At 34.8% G+C, this 24,883-nt stretch overlaps 1 protein-coding gene across 1 annotated transcript in view; it reads right to left on the bottom strand.

The window, feature by feature from the left end:
• LOC131049939 (trihelix transcription factor GT-1) overlaps positions 1–20,317 on the bottom strand; it is a 30,744-nt gene extending 10,427 nt beyond the window's left edge. Inside the window, exon 1 of the mRNA XM_057984044.2 lies at positions 19,097–20,317. Coding sequence (XP_057840027.1) covers positions 19,097–19,643 — 547 coding nt within the window. The 5' untranslated portion in view covers positions 19,644–20,317. The remainder of the gene's footprint in view (positions 1–19,096) is intronic.
• Between the last annotated feature and the right edge of the window lie 4,566 nt (positions 20,318–24,883).

Genomic DNA, 24,883 nt, shown 5'->3' with positions numbered 1-24,883 from the left:
GTTGCACTCCCCACTCTCTTATAGTCTATTTTTAATAACTTCTGGTTAAATCTGTGTATGCTTCTGGATTCGATTGTGTGAGTTTTTTTGCATCAACGTTTCGGATCACACTCTGTGATCCATCATCAGGATGATAGTAGAGAGCACAAGGAGAAAATGGATAATGCTGCAGACCTCGACACAATAAAAAGAGAGAGAGAGAGAGAGAGAGAGAGAGAGAGGGAGAGAGAGAGGGGTGGAGAAAGAGAGGTAGAGTGTACCAGGTTAGGACAAGTGCCAGCTCAAGATAGGGGAATTAAATAAAAATAAGTAAAAGATTCTGAAAACAAAAAGTTAAGAATGAACAAAATAACACATCAATAGATAAGAAAAAATAAATAAAAGAAGAGTCAACAGGGGTCAAAAATGAAAACCAACAAAACCAAACACCAAAGATCAAGACCACCTAAAAGGAGGAAATGAAGAAAAATAGTAAGAGAAAAGACAAGAAGCCCAAAAAATACCAAGGAACAAACTAGACAAGACAAGCAAAGATGAAGCAAAATTAAATAAAAAAATACCAAGGAACAAACTAGACAAGACAAGCAAAGATGAAGCAAAATTAAATAAGAATATATATACAAAATGTAAACAAGAAAAGGAACAAAAAGAAAAAATAATTAGACATGAAAGTAAACGAAATAAACAAGTAAAGAGAACAAACGCAAAAACAAAACATTATCCATTTTCTCCTTGTGCTCTCTACTATCATCCTGATGATGGATCAGAGTGTGATCCGAAACGTTGATACAAAAAACCTCACACAATCGAATCCAGAAGCATACACAGATTTAGACTAATGGATTGTGGAAATCTACTGACATAAACTTCTGGTCATTTTACCTTTTTGTTAGTTAATGGGTAACTTCTTGTTAGTTATGAAGAAATTGAAACTTAGTTTTTCTCACATAACTACCCTTGGTTGTAATAAATAGAGCATCAGAGTCCAGCGTGTTCTTCTCTTCAGCATTACTGAATCAGCAAGAAAACCCTGCACTTCTAGGTAAAATACATCTCAGAATCAGATTCAGTTGCAATTTGACTGTGGAAATGGAGAGGGTTTGATTTTTGGTGGTCAGAATAATGTAGTATCATTTAATGGCTTATCTAGGTGATTCTAGGGTCAACGTGGCATTTAAAAATCAATTCCATAGACAGACAAACCATCCAAAACCCTCAATGGCACTCTCAAAACCCTAATTGACTGTCATATAGTAGGTTTTAATCAGTTAACTCCTTGCAGCAATAGCAAACAGGGTAATATCTCATCCCATTCATTATATCTGTTTAACATGATGATGTTGAATAGAAACAGATACAACAGGAACATGACCATATATAACTTGAAGTCTTAATAGTTAATACCATATCATAACTTTATATGCTGTAACAACTAACACTGAGCCTACGCCTACACCTACACCTATATATATCTTAATACTATGTGTGTAACTTTATAAAGTATGGATTCAAAGGAGGCAAGTAGGTAACAATTAAATATTAAATTATTAATCCATATATATATATATATATATATATATCATACTCTATTTTAATATAAATTAGTGTAGATTTCATGATAAGTACTAAATTAATAAATAGTATACAAATTAGATAAAAACAGTATATATTTATTATTTTTACATGTTTTTCATACAGATATACCCAGAATGTACCCAACCTTTTTTGGCCATATTGGTGTACCATGCTCGTACTCACTCTCAATCCTGATTCAGCAACTTACATAAAAACCAAAGAGGTGAGACAGCAGAAAAACAACATAGTGCATCAAGGCCCTAGTTGGAATCTCTGTTATTTTCCTGATTTTGAAGTTTTATTCTCCTTTTTTAAACATTTCCCTCTCCAAAACTGGTAGACAACAAGCTCCTCTGCATAGTTATCCTGAATGTTAGCATACACAGAGTGTCATTCCATGAGGGAGAGAGAGAGAGAGAGAAGATACAATATATTTGTATAGCATTCTATTCTCATTAGTCTACGGATATCTACATGCTTGGAACATCGATATTTTAGGATCTATAATTCCAAACTTGGAACATCTGCCTCACGTGCACCCACACTACTGCTAAGTTGGAGCCTAAAATGTTTACTGCTCAACTATTACACACCAGTTGCAATCTTGTTAGAACATGATAGTAAATAACGATTGATTGTAGATGAAGAACAATGATAGCTTTATTCCAAGGTAGTGCTTTGTACAATGAAATGTAGAACAAGGAGAATCTTGTGTAAAATCAGACCCCTTCCCTGATTACAAGAAGCATATTTAAAATGTTTGACAGTTGCCGATTAGATCACAACCATCACAAACCACTTACAACTAATTCCTAGCAACAACCCACAAGGCAGCTCTTTGCATAAACTCACACAAGTCAAGGCTACTTGATCTGCTTCCTCCTTCCTTGGTGCACGAATTTCAATCTACAACATGATATATTGGTAGTAAAATTAGCGTTCATTGGCTGCCAAAATCTTCACATCTAAATCTCCAAAAGCAGAGATCCAAACCAGTAGCCATGTGTTCTGCATTTTCCGTGTGAGCTGTCCTGGTCCACCTTCCTTTAAAAACATATGTACAAACTCCATGTGACACTCATCCTCAACAAGCTTTTGAACATGTAAAGCTTCATATATAACCAAGAGGCAGTGGGAACTATCCAAATCTTTCACTATATCTGCCACTTCTAGCATTGCATCACCAATGGGTGGCAAACTCTGAATACATTATTGCATAGTACCCCATTGAACCAACAAGATCTAGCCACAGAAATTGTATGCAGAGCAACTCTATATGTCCTGCTGAAGGGTACATGGGTTGGAAAGTGTAGAAGTTGAGAAGTAATTTCCACCTGCAAATCAGGCTGCTCAATGCCAAGGCCCATGTCTAACTGACTCCTTCCTTCTTGAGGTGGTCCTGAAAGATCTGCCATATTTGGAAGCTCTAATATATCATTCATAGGAATCATTAGAGTCCATTCTAGCGTACCCAAAGGAGCTCCTAATCGATCAAGCCACTTCTCTATGTGGTGGACCTCATCACTAAGAGGAAGAACCAGTATTGGAGATACTGAAGGAGGAACCTGCACCTCTAACTCATCAGATTCTTATTCCCACTTACTCTCTTCTATGAGTGCCTCTTCTCCAAAAGCACTGTCTTCTACCATATGTTTTCTTTTCTTTATAATAAATAGGTACAGTTATCATCTTGCACTTGTATATTCAAATACTGTGCTCCCATAGGCAATGAAAAATGTATGGCCACAAGGGATTGTAGGAAGTATCTGGCTGTAGTTCTCCATCTGGTGTTCCTTTAGTGTATATTGCATCCAAGAATGATCCTACAGCATGCTGCATCATATAGAATCCCTTATGTTCTATGGACATAAAATCATTGATTCTACCATACTGATTCTCCCCAATTAGACATTATTTCTTTACTGAATTCTATCATATTGTAAAATATCCACATTGTGATATCAAAAGCTCATGTTGCTCCCACCTGCTTTTAATTGTCTCCAATATAGACCTCCATTCTATTGTCGCCATGTATTCTTAAGGCCTCAGTTTCCTTTCAACCACATTTTACTTAGCTTGGTGTTGGTCAAACTTGCCTTGCATAACGTGTGAAAAGCCAAATCTTTGTGTTCTTGAGTACTTGATAGTGGTGTTATTACCTTTTGCATCAGTTCCTACCAACATTGTCTGCACTGTTTTGGTTGAAGGAGCAGAATTTGATGGATTTGATGATGCCAGAATTAGCTGACCCTATTTAGAGGTGTCATATTTCTCAAAATTTCCATGGTTTTCTGAATTTCATTCTTGACACTGAAGATGAAGAGCCTAAGGTTTACTAATTTATTCTTCCCAGTCATCACTACCTGAACAAAATCCAAATTTTCAACCACAAATTTCTTAGAAACATGGTTTATTGGAACACTTCTTCCTACACTTGGTACCTTGAAAATGGCCTGTTTATCCCACTCTAGGTATTGTGGAAATGAAAATGAAAATTTGTTGTCTTCAACGAATTTTCATTTCTGCAAACGTGTTGAGTTATCTGGTGACTGCAACCGTAACTTGTACAATTGAATCAACTGTTGGAGACCATACAAACAATTTGTTGTATCTGAATGTATAATAAACTCCAGAAAAGACTCTTACTATATTGGTTGTTTCCACAAACCATAAAGTTACTAAGGGTATAGTACAACTGCTGAAGGAGGGTGTACTATGGACATGACCTACATTGTTGTGGTAGAGCTCCCCAACCATATGGTAATAAGAATAGTACAGGATCATACATACAGTAGCATAAAAAACACAAGGATTTCAAAAGATGATATGACTGACGAAAGCAATCAAGAGGTTAGGCCATATGGCACTAAGACTTAGCGTTGTCTAAGTAACTGTACAATGCTAGAAGATGACGCTTGTATGACTTGTAGTGAATATTGTACAATTTGATACTATATAGTGTCATAAGCAACAAGTTGTATAACATACAATGGAAATTCACTGTTAGGCAAGGAGCAAATAAGTGTATGGCAATGAAATTATCAGTCAAAGATCATACAGTCTGTTTTGGAATCCACAGTACAGCAGAGGTTGTGCAAGAGCATTAGAAAGGCATAGAATTGGACTCAATGACAAAACTTGTAAATTGTTGCCTATTGAAGTAAATTAATTCACACAACCACCATGAGGTCTTTTCTAACACTCATTAGAGCAATGGCTAATTATAGGCTCTAGCAAAAACCAAAAATAATGACTTTATTGCTCTGAGTCATTACTTAACCAATTTCTTGAATTTCAAATGAGTCTGATGCTTCAGCTAGAATACCAAATAAAACCATCATAATGGTTACAATCTCTATTGATAAACTTTTAATTTCAAGCTGTGTATAGCATCTGTCTCACTCATTCCAATCAATTCTCTAATTGTACTAAGTACTAACCCATTTTCCAGTATTTCCCAAATTTTAAGCAATCCTAACCAATGTATTTACCTAGTGTCAACTCACACTGACCATTGTACTTGAGCATCATTGCACCAATTATAAATCCATTCTTCATAAATGCTTGTGCCAATATTTTATCCATTGTTGCATCATTTTCATTGCCCATTATACCATTACCCTTTGTTCATCCAATTTATTCAATTGTAGGAACCTTTCTTTCAAACTCTCAAAACTTCCCAAATGGTTTTCCACAACTATTCTTAGGCTTAGCACCATGTACTCCGTGGCTTCCTAAGCATACATCAGTTAAAAATGGTGTGTCCCCAGTAATCACTTTGTACATCATTCGATATGCCCATGAGAATATGGATGGTCATTCCTCCCAATCCATACATTCAAACCCACATGACTTTTCAATGACTAAGATTGGAACTTTGTTTGTGGCCTCTACTTGGCCATTGGCTCTAGGGTACCATGTACTCAATTAAAGAAGATCCTAAATTTACTTGTGTATACACCTAAAAATGGCTATGATTTATTAAATAAATATTTATTATTTATTTAATGATTATTCTTCTATTACATAAATAAATTGAAAAGTTTATTTATTTTAATTCATTTATCCTATTCTTCTATTTTCAATTAATTAATTAAATATTCATTATTTAATTAATTATCTTCCTAAGGTCTTCTTGATTAAATAATTCAAAATTATTTAATTATTCACCTTTTCCACCTCACACTCTTCCACATCAGCTTATCCTGCCAACTCATTCTTCATGTGGCTAAATATTAATTTTTCCTAATTTTTAATTAGCTACATTGTCTTCCAACTCCCACTTCCTATATTCCCTCCACTACTCCTACATCTTTGGAGGTTGTGTCCACCTCATCCTGGTCAAACTCCACTTGTCCTGCAATTCCTAGATTGTCTCCAACTATCCTATATTCTTGGAGTTCTTAACTGTGGTCAACTCTAGCAAGCTGCCACTTGAATTTCTCTCCCACCTTTTCCTCCATCTTGTATGTGTAGGAGGAACATCTTCCACCTTTTTCTCTCACATCCAAACCAATCAAATCATAGCCATCAACTTATCAAGATTCACTCTCAACTGTTGATCTTTGCCACATGGGATTTTGCTCATGTAAAATCTATAAAAACTGCATTTTCCACTAGTTTGAATCTAATCGTAATCTTGCACTCTAGTTATTTTAGAGCATTTTGAGCATTTTCACAGTGTGCCTTTGGCTTAGCTTAGATATCATATAGCTTTATAATATCATTTTGCATATTTAGTTTGCATTTAGAAATCAAAGACTACTGTCTGTTCATCTTTGTCATCTTGAAGATCATTATCAGTGCAGTCTGAGAGCAATCAAATCAATCTAATTCAAGAGCAGAAGGTGATAGGACACAATGGGACAGCAAAGGGAAGTTTATTTCTTCTGAATTTATTTCCTGCATTTGTTTCATTGGTAATCTAGGAGCTTTCATAGTTTCTATTTTATTTTCTAGGTTACACAACTTGTCATCAATCAGATCACATGATTGACAAAGTGACCTTCTCTATCACTTGTCATTTGAAGCACAATACCAAATCTCATAACCACTTGTTCATAAATAAACCAAGTTGTACTCAATGCGGTGTTGTCTAGTAAGACTCATGCCTCCACCCACTTTGTCATATATTCCATAGCCACTACAATTTATTTACACATTGCTTGCTTTTAATGGACAAATAAAGTCCCATCCCCATCATTAAAATAATCCCTATGGTTGTGAAGGCCAAAGTGGTACAAAATCTCTTTTCACAGGCTTACATAATTGTCGGTATGTATCACACCCAACTAATCATTCTCTAGCATTACCATGAAGTGTTGACAATCATAGGCCCACCATAAATATCTAATCTTGTGGCATCAAGCCCCATATGGCCACCTACTAATCCTTCATGTACTATTTTAAATAGAACCCTCCACTTCTTCCCACATGACACATCTTCTTAGTCTTTAATAGGGTCCCATTTTGTGCCCCTTTGGGAACAAAGATGTATAAAAGTATTCTAATGTTCTCAAACCATGTTCATATGTCAACTAGCTAGATTAAGTATCAAAATCAGTAGATTCCCACAATCCATTAGTATGTCTAAAATTAATATGAGCTTTTGGATTTTGATTGTGTGAGTTTTTTTTGCATCAACGTTTCAGATCACACTCTATGATCCATCATCAAGATGAAAGCAAAGAGAGAGCACAAGGAGAAAATCACACAATCAAATCTAGAAGCTCATATTAATTTTAGATGAAGTATGTTTCAAGAAAGTCCTCAATTATCTCTTTAGGAGGTTCTTCTAAATTTATCCCTGAGAGCTAGTATGTTATGATATGGCGCTTTCCTAGCTAGACAATGATCTTAAATGGAAATTCCTTCAATACCATCAACCATCAACTCACGTGACCTTGAATGATTGATTAATTTACCTAAAGCATCAATGCTTGATGGTCTATGTAGAATGTAAATGGTGTGTCAAGCAGACAATGCTGAAACTTTTGTATTGACTACATGTCAAGAGCCTCCCTCTATGTGGTATCTACATTGGATAGTAGTTTCTGACCAAAAACATTGAGTTATCCAACCCCTCAAGTCTTGTCTATGCCAAGAAATGGCAATATTGGAAGCATCCACACAGGCATGAAATTCTTTATGCCAATCTATATACAACAAGATAGGTAAACTTATAAAGGTGTAACTTTAGTTCTTCAAACGCTTCCCTAATCCTTTGACCTTATGAATGAAATTCCTTTCCCTATAAGTTTGTACAAAGGGTGGTATACTTGAGCAAAGTCTTTAATGAAGCATCAATAATATCCATTATAGCCTGTGAATGACATTATTCCCATAACATCCTTTGGTGTGCCCCATCTTTACACAATATCTAGTCAAACATCTATTTTTAGTCCAACGTCATACATAGATAATGTGGCCAAGAAACTTCCCTTGTGACATCATAAATCAACATTTTTTTGGATTTAGTGTTGTTGTGTTGCTCTCCACCATTGCATGCACTCTAAAGGCCTTCAAATGTATTACTTGGCCATCGAAATTGACCAATCATCAAGGACATTTTAAAATTACCCATTGACCTCTTATCAAATGTATGCAATCTTCTAGAATGTAGCCTAAGCATTACACAAAATGGCATTCAATTATAAGCACAAACTCCATCTTCTCACTTGTCATTGGCTATGCTTCTCTAATTGTAGCCAAAAAAAGCAATATATGAACGAATATTTTTCATGGCTTACTACTTCTTTGGGGATGGAGTTTATGAATGGAATGGGAAATGAATCTTTGTTTGTGACAACATTCAAGCTTCAAAAACACATATCCTTATTGTTCTAGCTCCTTCAATGAAATGACTATGGGCAACACCCAATCACTCATCTCTACTTAGAAGATTATCCCAACTTCTAGCATTTTATTGATTCCTTCTTGAAGCTTTCCTACATATATACAATTTATTATGTACAATCTTCTTTGTATTGGTTGAGTCCCTTGCATCAAGGAAATCCTATGAACACACAATTCAAATGATACTTTCTTCGAACCTTTGTATGTCCAGGTGAAGAAATCTCTATATTCCATGAATCTCCTAAATGTTGTTGCTTTTAGTATTAGGATTCCAACCATCTATGACCAATATCACCTCTAAACTTCCATCTTGTCCACAATTTACTTTCACCATAGGGGGTTCCTAAAATCTTATGCTTTTTTAACCTTGAACATGTATCATCTAAATTAACATCCCATATTCCATGAATATCCTAAATTTTGTTGCTTTTAGTATAGGATTCCAACCATCTATGACCAATATCACCTCTAAACTTCCATCTTGTCCACAATTTACTTCACCATAGGGGGTTCCTAATATCTCATGCTTTTTTAACCTTGAATATGTATCATCTAAATTCACATCCCATCTTTGTTGCCTCAACGAAATTACATTTGGGCTAGAAAGCTTCATAGTCTTCTACCAATGGAATAAACCATTAAGTGGATTTGTTTCTTCTTCAAAGAATGGGTGCAGCTCCAAGATTCCTTCAACATTCAAGTCAATGGGACCTTCACATTACTCTATGTAACCTTCTCTAGAATACAAATCTGATGCATTCAAGAAAGCTACTTCCTCACTTATTATTTGATTCCTCAAATCAATTTTGTACTTCCTATACTTATTTTCAATGGAGTGTATTTTTTCCAACTATGGTCAGCTTTGGCTGCTATCAACCATCCCCAACCCAACAATGCATTGTATGTTTTTCTTATGCAATTTAATAAAATGATTGAAATCCGATTAGCATTTTTTGTGCCATTATAACTCCAAGCACTTTGATCCTTTGTTAGTCCACTCCCACCAATTCAAAGGTAGGAGGCCAAATGAATAGCTTGCCCAGACTTCTCCAAGTATCTTTTAGGAGTACATTTTCACAAGACCTGCCATTAATAATTGTACTAGTGAGATTCTTCCAAAGTATCTCAATTTGGACCACAACTAGTCTAATTGCCCAATTAATTGTAATCTGTAAGTAACATTCTCTTATATGCTTTTCTTGTTTTACTGCTTATATTGTAAGTGGCAGCTCCATCAATATTATATTTGTGCGATGATTATTTACAGGTGTAGAGGCAGCCATGTATGCAAGGGTGGCTTAACAAAGGATTAATAATCAAACAATTAAAATGTATGTTTGCGTCAAAAGCTTTGAGTATAAGTAACATTTTACATATCTTAAAATAATGGAATTTTACTTATCTAAAAGCACAAGCATTACTTATCTTAAAATAATGTTGGGGACAGAATCAACATCCTACATCTTGCAGTTTCAACATCTTGCCTATCTTTAGAAAAACCTATATAAAAGATGTCTAGAGATCATTATATAATTATCTGGATACAGTATGCATGTTGTGCCTAAGAGTACTATATCCATATTCAATATCCAAAACATGGATATATACAGGCAGGAAAGGGAACATATCTAGTGATTTTGTTATACACATTATTCACTCTTTCTTATATTGTTAAACTTAGCTAGATTATAAGTAGTCAGCAAAGGTTGACTGACTTGTGTTTACTGCTTGTGTAGTTGGTCTAATAAGTCATCGTTCATTGCACTTTTGCATATTCTTTATTTCCCTTCTTGTTTCCTTGGTACAGTTGGGCATCGGCAAATTTGGTGAGATAGCATATGTGTTGCACATCCATTTCCACCTATCCTAAGGGATTTCCTAGCCTGTATTTACCCTACCCCGTCAGCATTCCTCTGCATTTCAAACTCCCCTGTGTACCACTATCCTCTTTTGTTGGCTCTGATTTTAACTTGTTTGAGATGCTTGCTAATAAAGAAAATATTCACCCTTTTATTTTGGATTTTTTAAAAAACCTTTCATGTTAATTTGGTAGGGCTATAGAAGCTGATAATGTTACCAAAAAGACACCTGGTAAGAAACAGGCACTCACACACTGCCAGGATGCTTTAACCTGATGAAAAAGGAAGAAAAAGAGCATGCCTAAGAAACAGAATAAACAGTAGGAAAAAAATGTCAAAGATGACTCGGATAATTAGACACTGTATAGATCTAGATCATCAAAGTAAGGCAGACTGCACATAAGAGTGGCAGCAAGAAAAGTTTATACAAGGGTATAAGGAAAAAATTGATAGCTTATCTTCTGAAACGCAAATTAAGAAATTTGTCAATCAACTAAAATTTAAAAACTCAGATCTAATAGTGTCTGTATTTCTGACAAAGAGATCTAAATTTCAGAAATAGAAAATTTGAGTTCTGGAAATCTGAGTCAACTACAAAAATGTGTGCCTGAAATACTTAAAAATTAAAAAAACTGAAGCAAAAATAATCTCTGAAATCTAAATCTTTGATGCAAGGAAATCTGAACTCGCTAGATACTAAATGTGAAACTTATGTAGAACAGAAACCCCTAACTGCTGGAATTCAAACTTAAAACTAAAGTTACTGAAATATCAGAACTGAGCTCCATTTTTTTCATGAATAGGAAAAGCAAACAGAGTTACTATATTACTGAAAGTAGATGAACTGGGTTCTAGTTTTTTTATGAACTGGAAAGGAAACAAACTTAAATCTGAACTGGTTTCTTCTTTTCTATAGACTGGAAAACAAACCAAAGCTATTATATTACTGAAAACGGTTTAACATTAAAAAGAGAAGAGAATCTTCCAAATAAGATATGCACACCATCTCAAACTCATATATCCAAGCTTCAAAGGTAGTATTGGATGCTGCCTATGCCCAAAAACACAATCACTGTAGAATTGTTTACAATTTCTGCTAACAGAGGCATCTTCTAGTGCATAAGAGACTCATGTGACTAATTTACATTCACAAATTAGTCCATTTATGTACATGGAGTAATTACTTCTGAAAGACCTACTATACCATACCAGACTAAATATGAACAAAATGTGAGTTTGTCAACTAGAAAGGTGTGTTGGCCCATTAAATCTCAAGACTGTCTACCTCAATGTTACAAGACTCAGCAAGACACACCCAAACTCAGTGAATCCCAAAGAAAGCAGGTCAAACAAAGCCCAAATACTCGTGACTCAGGTACTCGCCAAGTCCATCAGACATGCCAAACTCAGCAAGTCCCATCTGATGGACTTGGCCATGTCTATGAAAGCAAAAGCATAAAATTTTGAAAATGCTAAAACGTAAAAGCTGTTTTTTCAAGGGTTTGGAACTTTGGAAGACTTTTGGAGAATGGTTAAATGTGATAAAATTATGAGAAATAGCATGTGACATGATAGTTTGTGTACTCTCAAAAGACTTTAATTTGGACTTGCTTATGGGGGCTTTGCCCCTCAACCCCAGCCCATGTTGCAACAGGGAGCATGATAGAGGCGCACCCTCAGACCCTTCAAGCGGCAGTGCTCCTAACTCTACTTTTTAAAAACACAAAAAAATGAAAATATTTTGGGGCCATGTTGGATGGAAGAGCAACTTTTTTTTTAACTTTTTGCCGGTTACATACCTAATAATTAAATAACATGTATACTTTCATTCGCTGAATCAAACCCTATTCTAAATAATACTCCTAAGGCTGTAGTAGCATTTGCAAACTTACTTGAGATAAATGTGCATGATTCCACCTAGAGCTAGTAATGCTGGGCCGAGGTAATGCAAGCTCATTTCCACCATAGTTCATGACTCCATATTGTGATTTATGTTTTTAATGCCGAGGATATCATAATCCATGAGTTTTGTATAGGTTAAACACTTGACAATATTTATATATTTAGAAATGTTGTTTGCTTCAACTAAAATCCGCTTATACTCATGTGATCAATGCATACCTGAGCATGTGATCAAAGTAGCTTCTGTTTGATTAGTTTATTCTGTCTTTAAAATATATTTATTCAAGGGTGCATGAAACAAATTTTAAATCCTTAAAACTCTACATTTCATGGATTTTTCAATTTGCTGAGCCTTTACACAGAGTCTGAATCTGGATAAAAGATCAGCTTGCCAAGTCCAAGTCTTGCAACTAGGTATACCTATCTTAAAAGGTGGGTTGACCCCACTATCTAACACCAAGGTTGTGTAGATGCAACTAGGCTTTAAAGATGATGGCCACCTATGACCGTAAAATAGTATTTTGTGATAATTATGTAAAATGCCCTTCACAACTTTGCACAATATTATTGTTCTGACCATAATGATTCAATCAAATAATGTAGGATTCAAAAATGATTCCTGTGTTAAACTCCCTTTCAAAATTGTGCACAATTATATTATTTTGAACATAATGATTTAAACAAATAATGCAGCATTCAAATAAGATAGTTGCATTTTTAAGCTTTTAAAAGAGAACACTTCCTACTTATTCTTAAATTTTGTACTCAAATAAAAATAGTGTGTATATATATAACATAGTGATAGGAAACTTTTATAAAGCAAGTAAATTTTACAATTAAAATCCTCAAAGACATGTGAATGGATATTAATTTTGAACATTAGTTGCACCTACCAGATCAAAATTGGCTTCCACCCATACCAGATATTGGGCATGAGGATGCTAAACAAATGCAACCAAATGCATTGTTTTGAAACTTTCATAAAGCAAGTAAATTTTACAATTAAAATACTCAAAGACATGTGAATGGATATTAATTTTGAACATTAGTTGCACCTACCAGATCAAAATTGGCTTCCACCCATACCAGGTATTGGGCATGAGGATGTTGAACACGCCCTTGAAGTAGCAAGTGCGGCCCAATGCATTGTTTTTACCATGATAAGGCAGGCAAATCATTTAGAGTATCTATTTATCTGTATCATAACTGAGATTCTTTACAACTATTTATTCAGATACCATGGCCTGCTATTTTTCTTCCTTTTTAGTCAGGTGAAATCATCCTGAGTCATTTGTCAGTGCGTCTGTTTATCAGCTTGTTGTTCCCTTGGATTTTCTAGCCTAATCCTCTTAGACATTTTTGTCCTGCGAAATCATCTGCTTTAAGAACTTTCTAACCAGATATATAGTGCAGATTCATTCATAGTTTTACTTTCATTTTCTGCCTTCTCTCCCATGCTTTCTGTTTTGGAACAAAGAACTGGAAGCACCTCAAATTTTTGTCTACATTTTCATTCTTTTTTCTTGAATTCAGTTCCCTCTTCTGCCCAGATTCTCAAATGTGTTAAGATCAAAGCCTCGCAGGGTTACCTTGCTCCATTTGGTCATGTTCATCATGCCAAGAGTGTTTCCATACAGCATCAAGGACCACAAATCCAAAACATGGATCAAGGAAGATATAAACCAACAATTGCAAAGTAGAGTATCGTCAAATGAGATGCTATCCGTATCATCTAGATCATTTGTCCATATACTTACACAGTATATTATCTGCTTCAGAGAAATTTGCTCTTTAGTCAAATTTACTAGGAACACAGGAGAATAAAGAAAAAAAAGGCTGTCATGGCAGAGAGCAGAAGAGGGAATAAACACTAAAATTGGTCTAAATGGGGATGCAACCCAGAAGTTTTTCAGAACAACCGAGTTTCCTATGCATTTCAGGTTCATGTGAACTGCCAGGAATGTCCCATGGGTCATCCCCATTTTTTGATAGGGAGAAGAAAAGTCCCAAAATGAGACCATGAGAGGAAAATGTTGAAATGATGATTCGATGTTGTATTTAATTACAAAGGAGACGAAGGCTCCTTAAAAAGAGAATACAAGATGATCTTTCCATAACGGAAACCATCGAGAATAGAAAAACAAAAGAAAACATTCTAAAAAGGAAACTAAACGACTAAGACTAAGATGACCATTATAGAAACATTACAATATTATTTTAATACACTCCCTTAATGGTCATTCTACTAACTACCCTGCAAAAGACTTAACATAATCTGCAGGTCATTTGGCCACAAATGCATAGAAAGCTGCCCCTTCTCCCCAAAACACTCTATGACATGAGACCCTCCCTGGTTCTACATAACTTTTGGATATGACCATGCTTACCCCAATCTATTGACCACAATCCTTCCAACCATGATGTTGGGTAAGAAAGCCATCCCTCCCTTTATCTAGAGACACCAAGATCAGCTTCTCAAAACTTGCGCAAAAAAACCTATCATGATTTTTTTGAAAAAAAAAATCAAAAAAACCAGAAAACAACAACACCCTTCATGATTATTTTGTGGAAAAAATAAAAAAAACCTCCAACACTAGAAACAATCCATGATTTCTATGTGAAAAATTCATGCAAAAAATGAACAAAGAAACCACAATTTTTTAAGAGAAAATCGTGCAAAACCCTTCATGATTTTATGTGGAGAAAAATCTAAAAACCAATCCATGATTTTTGAGGAGAAAATCATACAAAACCCCCTAATTTGTTCAAAAACTTTACTCACGGCCATCACAAGTAGTAAAAAAAAAAACTCCCTGAATTTTGTGGAAAAAATAAAGCAAAACCCTTCCATGATATTTTGTAGAAAAAAATCAGAAAACCCATCCACGATTTTTGAAGAGAAAATCATACAAAACCCCCCAATCTGTTCAAAAACTTTATTCACGGCCATCACAAGTAGCAAACAAACATAAAACTCCCTGATTTTTGTGGAAAAAATAAAGCAAAACTCTCCCATGATTTTTTCCAACCCACAAATTTTTTTACTAAACAAATTTGCCAAAAAAGAACTTAAGCTTTGATACCATGAAATGATAATTCAATGTTGTATTTAATTACAAAGGAGACAAAGGCTCCTTAAATAGAGAATACAAGACAATTTTTCCATAACGGAAACGATCGAGAATAGAAACATGAAAGAAAACATCCTAAAAAAAAAATAAACTACTAAAGCTAAGATGACCATTATAAAAACATTACATTATTATTTTAATAAATGTCAAGGAATGTACCAGGGACAGCAAGATGTTATACTGATGTCAGCAAAAAAAATTGTAAACATGAAAAAAAGTGTGTCACGTGCATGAACTTACATCTTGTTTCTATCTAAAGTTTGTGAAATATTTCATCCTTTTTTTCTAAGCTTGTAATACACTTTTCTAGCAAGCAGATTTTATTTTTGTTAATGTTATATAGCTTCAGTCAGATTCCTTCAGGCCGACGTAAATGTTTAAGTGGCCTATCGGCCTTAGACATTTATGTGCATCGATTTAAATAATATACTTCTTGCCGACTTTCATACTTTATATTGGCGATTGCATGAAGCGGTTTGTTAATAAAATATAACTAATTATATTACCCACCACCTTGGTGATAAGTCGTGTTAGTTAAGAGATGCGTTTTTTAATGACAAGCCGACTATTGGAAAATACATGCTGTTTGGAGTCACCCACGTATGGGTACACATAAATCAACTCTCTCTCTCTCTTTCACATCATCAAAATCAGAATACATAAGCAGTTTGAGTATCATCTTCAGCAGTTCGATACCTTCCTTCAGCAGATCGTATACCATCTTCAGCATATCGTGTTTCATCTTCAGCATATTGATTCCTTCTTCAGCAGGTCGTGTTCTCATATAAGGCAGATCAAACTTATTTACCATTCTTTGTAATGTAAGTTTGGACTGCATTCACTGAGATCTAGGGCAAATCAATTCTGACATATAGCTTCAAAGTGTGAAGCATTTTGTAAAGACATCTTGCTATCTTGTCTAATATATTACAAGACATTTGTTGCTGGGTTTTTCACCTTCAAGTTGGAAGGTTTTCCCAGGGTGTATACTGTGCAATTGTGTTTGAATTATCTTCTATCTAATCTGATCATTAAACTTAACACTTTTTCCCATACCCAAACCCAAAACCAAACCAGAAAAAGACCCAGTTAATATGAAGCCCTAAAGTGCCAAACCCATTGAAAAAAAAATGTTTTGAGAGGCCATGCAAATAGACATACAAAACTAGAGCAATCACAAAATCTCTACAAAACTAGAGAAGCAATAGCAAAATCTCAATAACAAGAATGGCCTGTACTGAAAGATTTTTTTTCCTATTTGTTTCGATGGATTTCACACACCAATATAATTGCTGTTTCATCTTGTCCTTATCTAAAGTTTGAAATGTATTTTTTAATCGTAACACAGATTTAAAACAACATTTGAAAGGTGATACAAATAGGCAAACCAAAACGGAGAATTCGTTTGCAAGTTAGAAGCCTCAACACTATGAATTACCTACACTACAAGTAACAACACTATAATCAAATTAGTTTTGTCTATAAACTTAGACAGGTTCTGCAAGGACTTCAATCAAATTAATTTTTTTTATACGCTAATATAAATCCTACATACCAACCTAATCTAAAGAATGTTAGTCATGTCAATACGATCCTATTTTGTTATTTTTCCTATTCCTTCAACTGCTGTCCCCAAATAAAAGCCTCCCATCATCACTCTCCCATCCCCAAAACACATCCCTGAGATTCCTATTTTTCCATCGCAGAAACACTGTGGAACATCTATTTGTCCTTGTAACTGTTTCAGGGATACCATGTTAAGTTTACCTACAGTTGTTCATTTCATTGTTTTCTTGCTTTTCTCTGCTTTATTTTGTTAGCTTTCAGTCTAGGACCCTTTTTCCCTACTACTTTGCTGTTCCAGTCCCATTGACCTTTTCTTGGTCATTTGTAGACCAGAATATATTTTTTTCCTTTTTTCCTTTTTCCTTTCTAAAAGGAGTTTAATGAATGATTATGACAAACTGCGATGATGTTTGCTTTGGAAAAAAACTAATGCGTAGATTCAACAAGGTGAGGCTATTTTTATCTCACAAAAACTAAAATGCCTAAATTCCAAAACAGAGAAAATGGTGAAGAACTATAATTTATAAATGGTCTTCCTGCGGAGACCTTGAGAAGGGCATAGTAGAATGCATCTTTTGGGAAACGGAAACACCAATGACTGGTGGAGGGTTACAGACTGCTAAAAATGATGTCTTGTAAAAGACCCAACTATGACAGAACTCTGTCCAAATATGCTCATCAGTGTAACTGATAAAATGAATAATAATTTGGTGGTCAATAGTATAAACAAAACTAAAGAAGAGAAATTAAAACCCAAATATGGCAAGATTTATCTCCTTTGATTGAAAGGAGTACGAGGTCAAATATAAAGCTTGTGCTCTTGGATTTTGAACTACACATGCTGTCATTTTGAGGATTCTGACATATTTATTGGCTTTTTGCTATCAGAGTACAAATTTAAATTTTATGTATCAAAAAATTGTTTTAAATAAAAAATTTGAGGAAGCGGTATATGCTTTTTTCCTACGACAGAATAACAGCTTAGTGCCAGCCCACACGGGCAGGTGAGTTGGCTTGGGCCATGGGTTTGCTCCCCATGGGTCTCGGGTTCTACTCCCTCCCTGGATTTAAGAGGGGGACTGCTTGCGGGCTGTGGATCCTCCCTGCATGGGATTAGTCTCGCCTCAGCTCACTCCTTCCTGGACTCCAACTTGGCAATGAGTAAGACCAAGGTAAGGCAGGATGGGTGCTGGGCTGGGTCGCAGGGATACCCCTGTTGGAACAAACAGAAAAAAAACAGCTTCGTGCCACAGTTACTCTTGATATATTCCAGATTATGGTTTCTTTAACCGATGCTCAATATCCCTGTTTGACCCAGAGTTGGGCAGTGAACTGTAGCAGAAAAAGTGCAAATAAGTTTGATTGCATGCTAACATCTTTTCTTGATATGGTGAGCACCTGTGAAATTTAAGTTTTAACCTAAATATGTGGCTAATACTAATGACTAATAGATTAAATACAAAGAATCCCTAATCCCTCCACAACATAGTTATTTGTAAAATACCTGCTGTAAAACTAAAAACTGTTCCTGAACTATATGAAATTTTTGAATAATTACAAGATAGTAATCGTAAATTTAAGGAAAATGTCTAGAATATAGCTATTTAGTGATAGATTTTCGATGTACATAACAATGCCCAAAAAGTGGTCCACAGCTTGAATCGGGTTTGACATATGAAGAACTAAATTTAGTAAAATACGTACATATCAAATTTTGAACAGCGAGTTCCAGGGCTTGTGATCCGATAGTAATGTACAATTGTAAACAATGCAATCTATGGTGTAAAGAGTATGACCTATTTTGGAAACCCCTCACAGTAATGAGGTGACTCGTACCCCAACAAACATGTGTTAAGGTTGATGTCGTGATCTAACCAATATTACAGACCCGTTGCATCAAAGGCAGCTCATAACCACTGAACCTCACACATAATTTATCTTGCTAAGTAAAACTGAAAATGAAAAGATAGAGATTAACCAAATTCATCAGGCTGTCAAAAGTTCAATATGGGTTAACAGGAAAATGGAATTTTGATGGTTTACGAACTAAGCCCACGACTGGAGAGCGATTGGTTAGCGTTGGACTCTCAAACTCCCAAGATGGACCCGCTCCTAATCTGATGCAGCATTCCTCTCTCTCCAGCAACAGAGAAAACAAAACAAAAGCAAACCAACTTTTTACACTTTTGAAAACGAAAATGAATATACCTTTGGGAACGATTTGCAATGCAGAAGACTCGTACTTGATAGGGCTGCTTGAATAGACAATGTTATTATTATTCTTCGTCCTGTCGCCAATGATATCTTCAATATCCTTATAGAAGCCACTCTTGGGGGTCCCCGGCTTGTGCTGGTGACAGAGCTTCCTATAATCCTTCAGCAAATTTCTCCACTTATCCTTGCACATGGTGGGTGATCTGTCGTAGCCCCGCTCCCTCATCTTGGCAGAAATCTGCTCCCACAGATGTTTATTAGACTTGGAAGCGTTGAAAAGGCTGTCTAACTCTTTTCTGTGAATGAGAAGGGTTTTAATCTCGTCGCCGATCCACGTCTCGGCCCTCTTCTTCGGAGCCCTCAATTCATGGTCATCCCCACTGCTCTCCGTCAACACCAGCTGCTGCTGATGCTGCTGAAGTTGCTGATGCTGCTGATGATGTTGTTGTTGCTGCTGATGTTGCTGTTGATATTGTTGGTGCTGCTGGTGAAGTGGCAAGGCCAGAGGAAGCGAAGTTACGCCGCCGGTTACTACTTCCATGGTGCGAGGTCACGGGTTCGCAAGGGCCGAATTAGGAAGTTCGAAAAAATTCCAAATAACCAAAAAAGCTCTCCTCCTTCACCAGTTTGAACCCTTACAAGAAAAAAGAAAAGAAAAGCCAGGAATTCCGATTAGGGTTGAGTTAGACGTTTGAGGACGCCTCCCAAATAGCACGCAACGCCTCTTTGTTTCTGCGAGATCGTGAGCTCGAGCCCTTACAAAGACCAGGAGCTCAATTAGAGCTGAATTGAGAAGCTTGGGCAAAGTACGCTGCAATCACATCACATAATTTTCCGTCCTACCAATTTTGAATTTCCTTCGTTTTACTATTTTTTAATTCTCTTGCCGTATCAAGACACAGCATCGACGAGACGGGCATCAAAGCTGCCAACATTTTTGGTATTTGAAAAAAGAAAAAAAAAACCTTGTCTTCCTCTATGTGCAAGGAAAAAACCCTAGTCACGAAAACTCAAATGAAGATTCCAAGTTTAAACGCAGAATTCAATAAAACCATAAATTTACAAATTTTCTGCTCCTATTGCAGACAGAATCGACTGGAGGATTGTTTGGGTTGGCGTTATTTGCAGAGCTTCCTTCCCCTTTCTTCTTCTTGTTTTATGGACTGCTTTCTCGTTAATTGACGGTGGTTTTATTTTTCTCTCTAATTATTGACCCATCCTGTATACATTGGACTTTTAGTGGAAAACTATTTATTGTAATTTGGGATCTTAATTAATTGGAATTTTTTGTTCTTATCGCCGCAAATGTTCGGTAGGCTACGGAGAGCTTTGCATTTGATTTTTTTAAATAACCACCACATGCATGGGTACCCATTATTCTCAAAGAGATAGGGAAAGGCCCCACGAAGTCCCCCTAAAACTAACCAAACCAACTATTAAATTTATTATTTAGGGTTTTTATCACTGAAGATGCAGTTATATCAGTTATGTTTTTTTTTTTGGATTATTAGGGGAAGAGCATCACTAGTCGTTATAGCTAACTTCGCGCATCCATAAATCCTAAATGGTACATCGGATTTTGAATTATTTTTTTGGGTTGTCTTCGTATGTGACTTAACTGCTTAAAGTTATTGATCTGGCTTCTGGGTAGTAACAATCCGATTTCTATGGGTCGTTATACGTCGAAAGGTCAAAAAGTGGTCATTTCAAAGTGTCCCCCGATACTTGACCTCTTTTGCACCAATAATCATACACGAAAAGGCTAATATATGTTTATAAAATACCTATTAACTAATATGTTTTCCACCTTTTTATAAATTAAAATTAACCCAAATATTTTATATTAGAAATATTATTAAATACATATTTCGTGTTATAAAGTTTAAAATGGGTGGTCCAAAAAAACATTGACCGCCCATAACCGACTTCCCGCATACGCATTAGCAGCTCACGTGGCCTGAAAAACTGCCATCTATGCTGCCCTAAAAACTTAGGGAAATGAAGATTTTTTGGGGCATTTTCATGGTTTAGTCTGCAAAAAACTTGTTCTCTGTCGTTTCTCTTTCTCTGACGTTTCTCCTTCACTCAACCGAGCTCGAGAGCTCTCCCAGGTAACGGTCGCACTCTTCCTCCTTGCATTTTGGATGTCCAATGATGGTATACTTCCTTCATAGTTACATTATGCTTTGTCCATTGATGATTTTTTTTGTATGCAGCTTAGGGTTGTATTTCACTGCTCTCTTACAGTTTAATAATATCGAAAACCTCACAAAGAATGGTAAAAAAAAATGATTATCTCTTTGTTTTCTTTGAAACCCCTTCATTATTTTTCATTTCATTTTATGGGTGCGTTGTTAAATGGTGTTTCTCTATTTATAATGTCAAAATCCTCACAGAGAATGGCAAAACAATTGATTATCTCTTCGTTTTCTCTGAAACCCCTTCATTATTTATCATTTCATTTTATGGGTGCGTTGTTAAATGGTGTCTCTCTGTTTATAATGCCAAAAGCATTACAGTGAATGCAAAAAAAATTGATTATTGTTCATAATTGTTCGAAACCCCTTCATTATTTATCATTTCATTTTATGGGTGCACTGTTAAATGGTGTCTCTTTGTTTATAATGTCAAAATCATTACAGTGAATGCAAAAAAAATTGACTATTGTTCATAATTATTTGAAACCCCTTCATTATTTATCATTTCATTTTATGAGTGCGTTGTTAAATGGTGTCTCTCTGTTTATAATGCCAAAATCATTACAGTGAATGCAAAAAAAATTGATTATCGTACATAATTTTTTCAAAACCCCTTCATTATTTATCATTTCATTTTATGGGTGCGTTGTTAAATGGTGTCTCTCTATTTATAATGCAAAAATCATTACAGTGAATGCAAAAAAAATTGATTATTGTTCATAATTATTCGAAACCCCTTCATTATTTATCATTTCATTTCATGGGTGCGTTGTTAAATGGCGTCTCTCTATTTATAATGCCAAAATCATTACAGAGAATGCAAAAAAAAATGATTATTGAATTCATTTATTCGATACCCCTTGAATATTTATCATTTCATTTGATTGTTGCACTATTAGATGGTGTCTATCTATTTATAATGTCAAAATCATTACAAAGAATGCAAAAAAAATTGATTAATGTTCATATTTATTTGATACCCATTGATTATTTATCATTTCATTTTATGGGTGTGTTGTTAGATGGTGTCTGTCTATTTATAATGCCAAAATAATTACAGAGAATGCAAAAAAATTGAATATTGTTCATAATTATTTGAAACCCCTTCATTATTTATCATTCATTTTATGGGTGCACTGTTAAATGGCGTCTCTTTATTTATAATGTCAAAATCATTACAGAGAATGCAAAAAAAATTGACAACTGTTCATAATTATTTGAAACCTCTTCAATAGTTATCATTTCATTTAATGGGTGCATTGTTAAATGGTGTCTGTTAAATGGTATAATTATTATGGGCTCACTTGGCATGAATTACCGCCAACTACATTGCCCTAAAAACTTTGGGAAATGAAGATTTTTTGGGGGCATTTTCATTGTTTTCTCTACAAAAAAAAACCTTATTCTCCTGATGCCTGATAATATTAGTTACAGTGAGTATATACTCACTGTAAATAATATTATCAAGCATACATATTATACTGATTTCAAACAACTTAATAATATTATCAGGCATACATATTATATTGTTTTCGGAGAACTTTAATCTTTTCTATTTAATACTTCCAATAAATTTCATGTGGTAAACACAACAACATCATTCAGTAGTTAATCATATGAGAAATGAATATGCATCTAATAGAATATTAGCAATATCCAGTTCTTAATCACATCAGAGTTACATCTTTCACTCGTGCATCTCGTGCTTTTATTTTATGTCCTTGTGATATTAAGTTTCAAGTTCGGTGCCTACACACACACACACACACACACACACACACACCTCTGTGTGTGTGTGTGTGTGTGTGTGTGTGTGTGTGTGTGTGTGTGTGTGTGGACAATAACCATATAGCCATGGAACTTAACAAATTGTTAATATTTTTAATTTCAATATAATGTATGCCTAATAATATTATTTATTGTGAGTATATACTTGTTGTAATCAACAACAGAATTACTAAATTCCTTATTCAAGGACGTTGATTCAAGTTGGTACACACAGAATAACTAAATTCCCTCTGCAATCAATGTTTGATGTTATAAATCTTTCAATTTAATTTATATTGTTTTCAGTAAACCAACATTTCTTTCATATATTTATTTCAATATCTCAAAATTGTATTTCATTCCAAGTTTTCCATTCAATATAGTCACTGTAAAAATATTAACAGGCATATTGATGTCAAATGATGGTTTATGCTCCTTCGTAGCTGCTTCATGCTTTGCATATTGATGATTTCTTTGTATGTGGTTTACGGTTTCATTTCAATGATATCTTATAGTTTAATGTGGCTATATGGTTATTGTCCCCACACACACACACACACACACACATTTTGTTCAAAGGTTTTCAATAATGGATTTGTACTCATTGGTACCTGCAAAAATTCATTTGTTTTTTCATCAGTTCTCTCAATGGCATTGAGGGTTTCATTTCAATGATTTTTCTCTATTTATAATGACCCTATATTATAGTGTGAAATTGACCCATTATAGTGTGAACTTGACTCCAGTTTCTTTGCTTCATTATAGTATGAACTTGAGTCCACTTTCTTATATATATAGACACACACGATAGCATTTTATTTTGTTCAAAGGTTTTCAATGATGGATTTGTACTCATTGGTACCTGCAGAAAGTCATTTGTTTTTTCATCAGTTCTCTCAATGGCATTGAGGGTTTCATTTCAATGATTTTTCTCTATTTATAATGACCCTATATTATAGTGTGAACTTAACTCCAGTTTCTTTGCTTCATTATAGTGTGAACCTAAGTCCACTTTCTTTGCTTCATTCAACTTATGAACAACCTGCAATTATATGAAATGTAGTGTCCATATGTATTGGTATATAACACACACACACACACACCCATTCATTGAAGGCAACATAGAAAACAAACCTTGCTTGCATTGAAGGATTGCATATTAAATATGAGATGACCGATTGTTTTCCACAACAATTCAAATTTGAAAATCAAATACCACAAATGAATGCATTCATATTCTACATTCGAATTATTTTATAAGACAAAATTTCTCATGTCACTTTTATTACAATCCAATTCACTACATATTCCTGAGCTCTACAAATTCCCTATGCACATTCCTTATGTGACTATTTATATCCATTTTGTATGTATGTTATATATATGCATATGCACGTGTATGTATATGTTCATATGTGTAATTCTATGTATATGTATGTACTTATATATTTAAATATGTATGTATGAATGTGTGTAAGGATTGTATGCATGTTGTGAAATGTTGAAGACGATCAAATAGTTGGTGTGCATGCAATAATGTATGGATGATTTGTTGTGACAACGTTACTACCCTCGATTTTTACAATTTTTTTGCAGGGCATGTCGGAGCATCGAGGGAAGAACCGTACTTGTCGAAGATCATTATATCAATGTAAATGTGTTTATTAACACACTTTAATTATGTGGGAGATTATGCCTTATATGCTTACATTTTTTATTAATTTGTGTAGATATCTCAGATGATTATGCATTTTTTTTTAAATGTGTTTCTTAACACACTTTAATTTGTATTACATTTTGTTGTGATTGTTTTGGC

Source organism: Cryptomeria japonica, chromosome 8 (assembly GCF_030272615.1).
Source record: "Cryptomeria japonica chromosome 8, Sugi_1.0, whole genome shotgun sequence".
Taxonomy (NCBI): Eukaryota; Viridiplantae; Streptophyta; class Pinopsida; order Cupressales; family Cupressaceae; genus Cryptomeria; species Cryptomeria japonica.
Note: the sequence above shows the minus strand (reverse complement) of the source record. Positions and strands in the feature narration are given on the sequence as shown.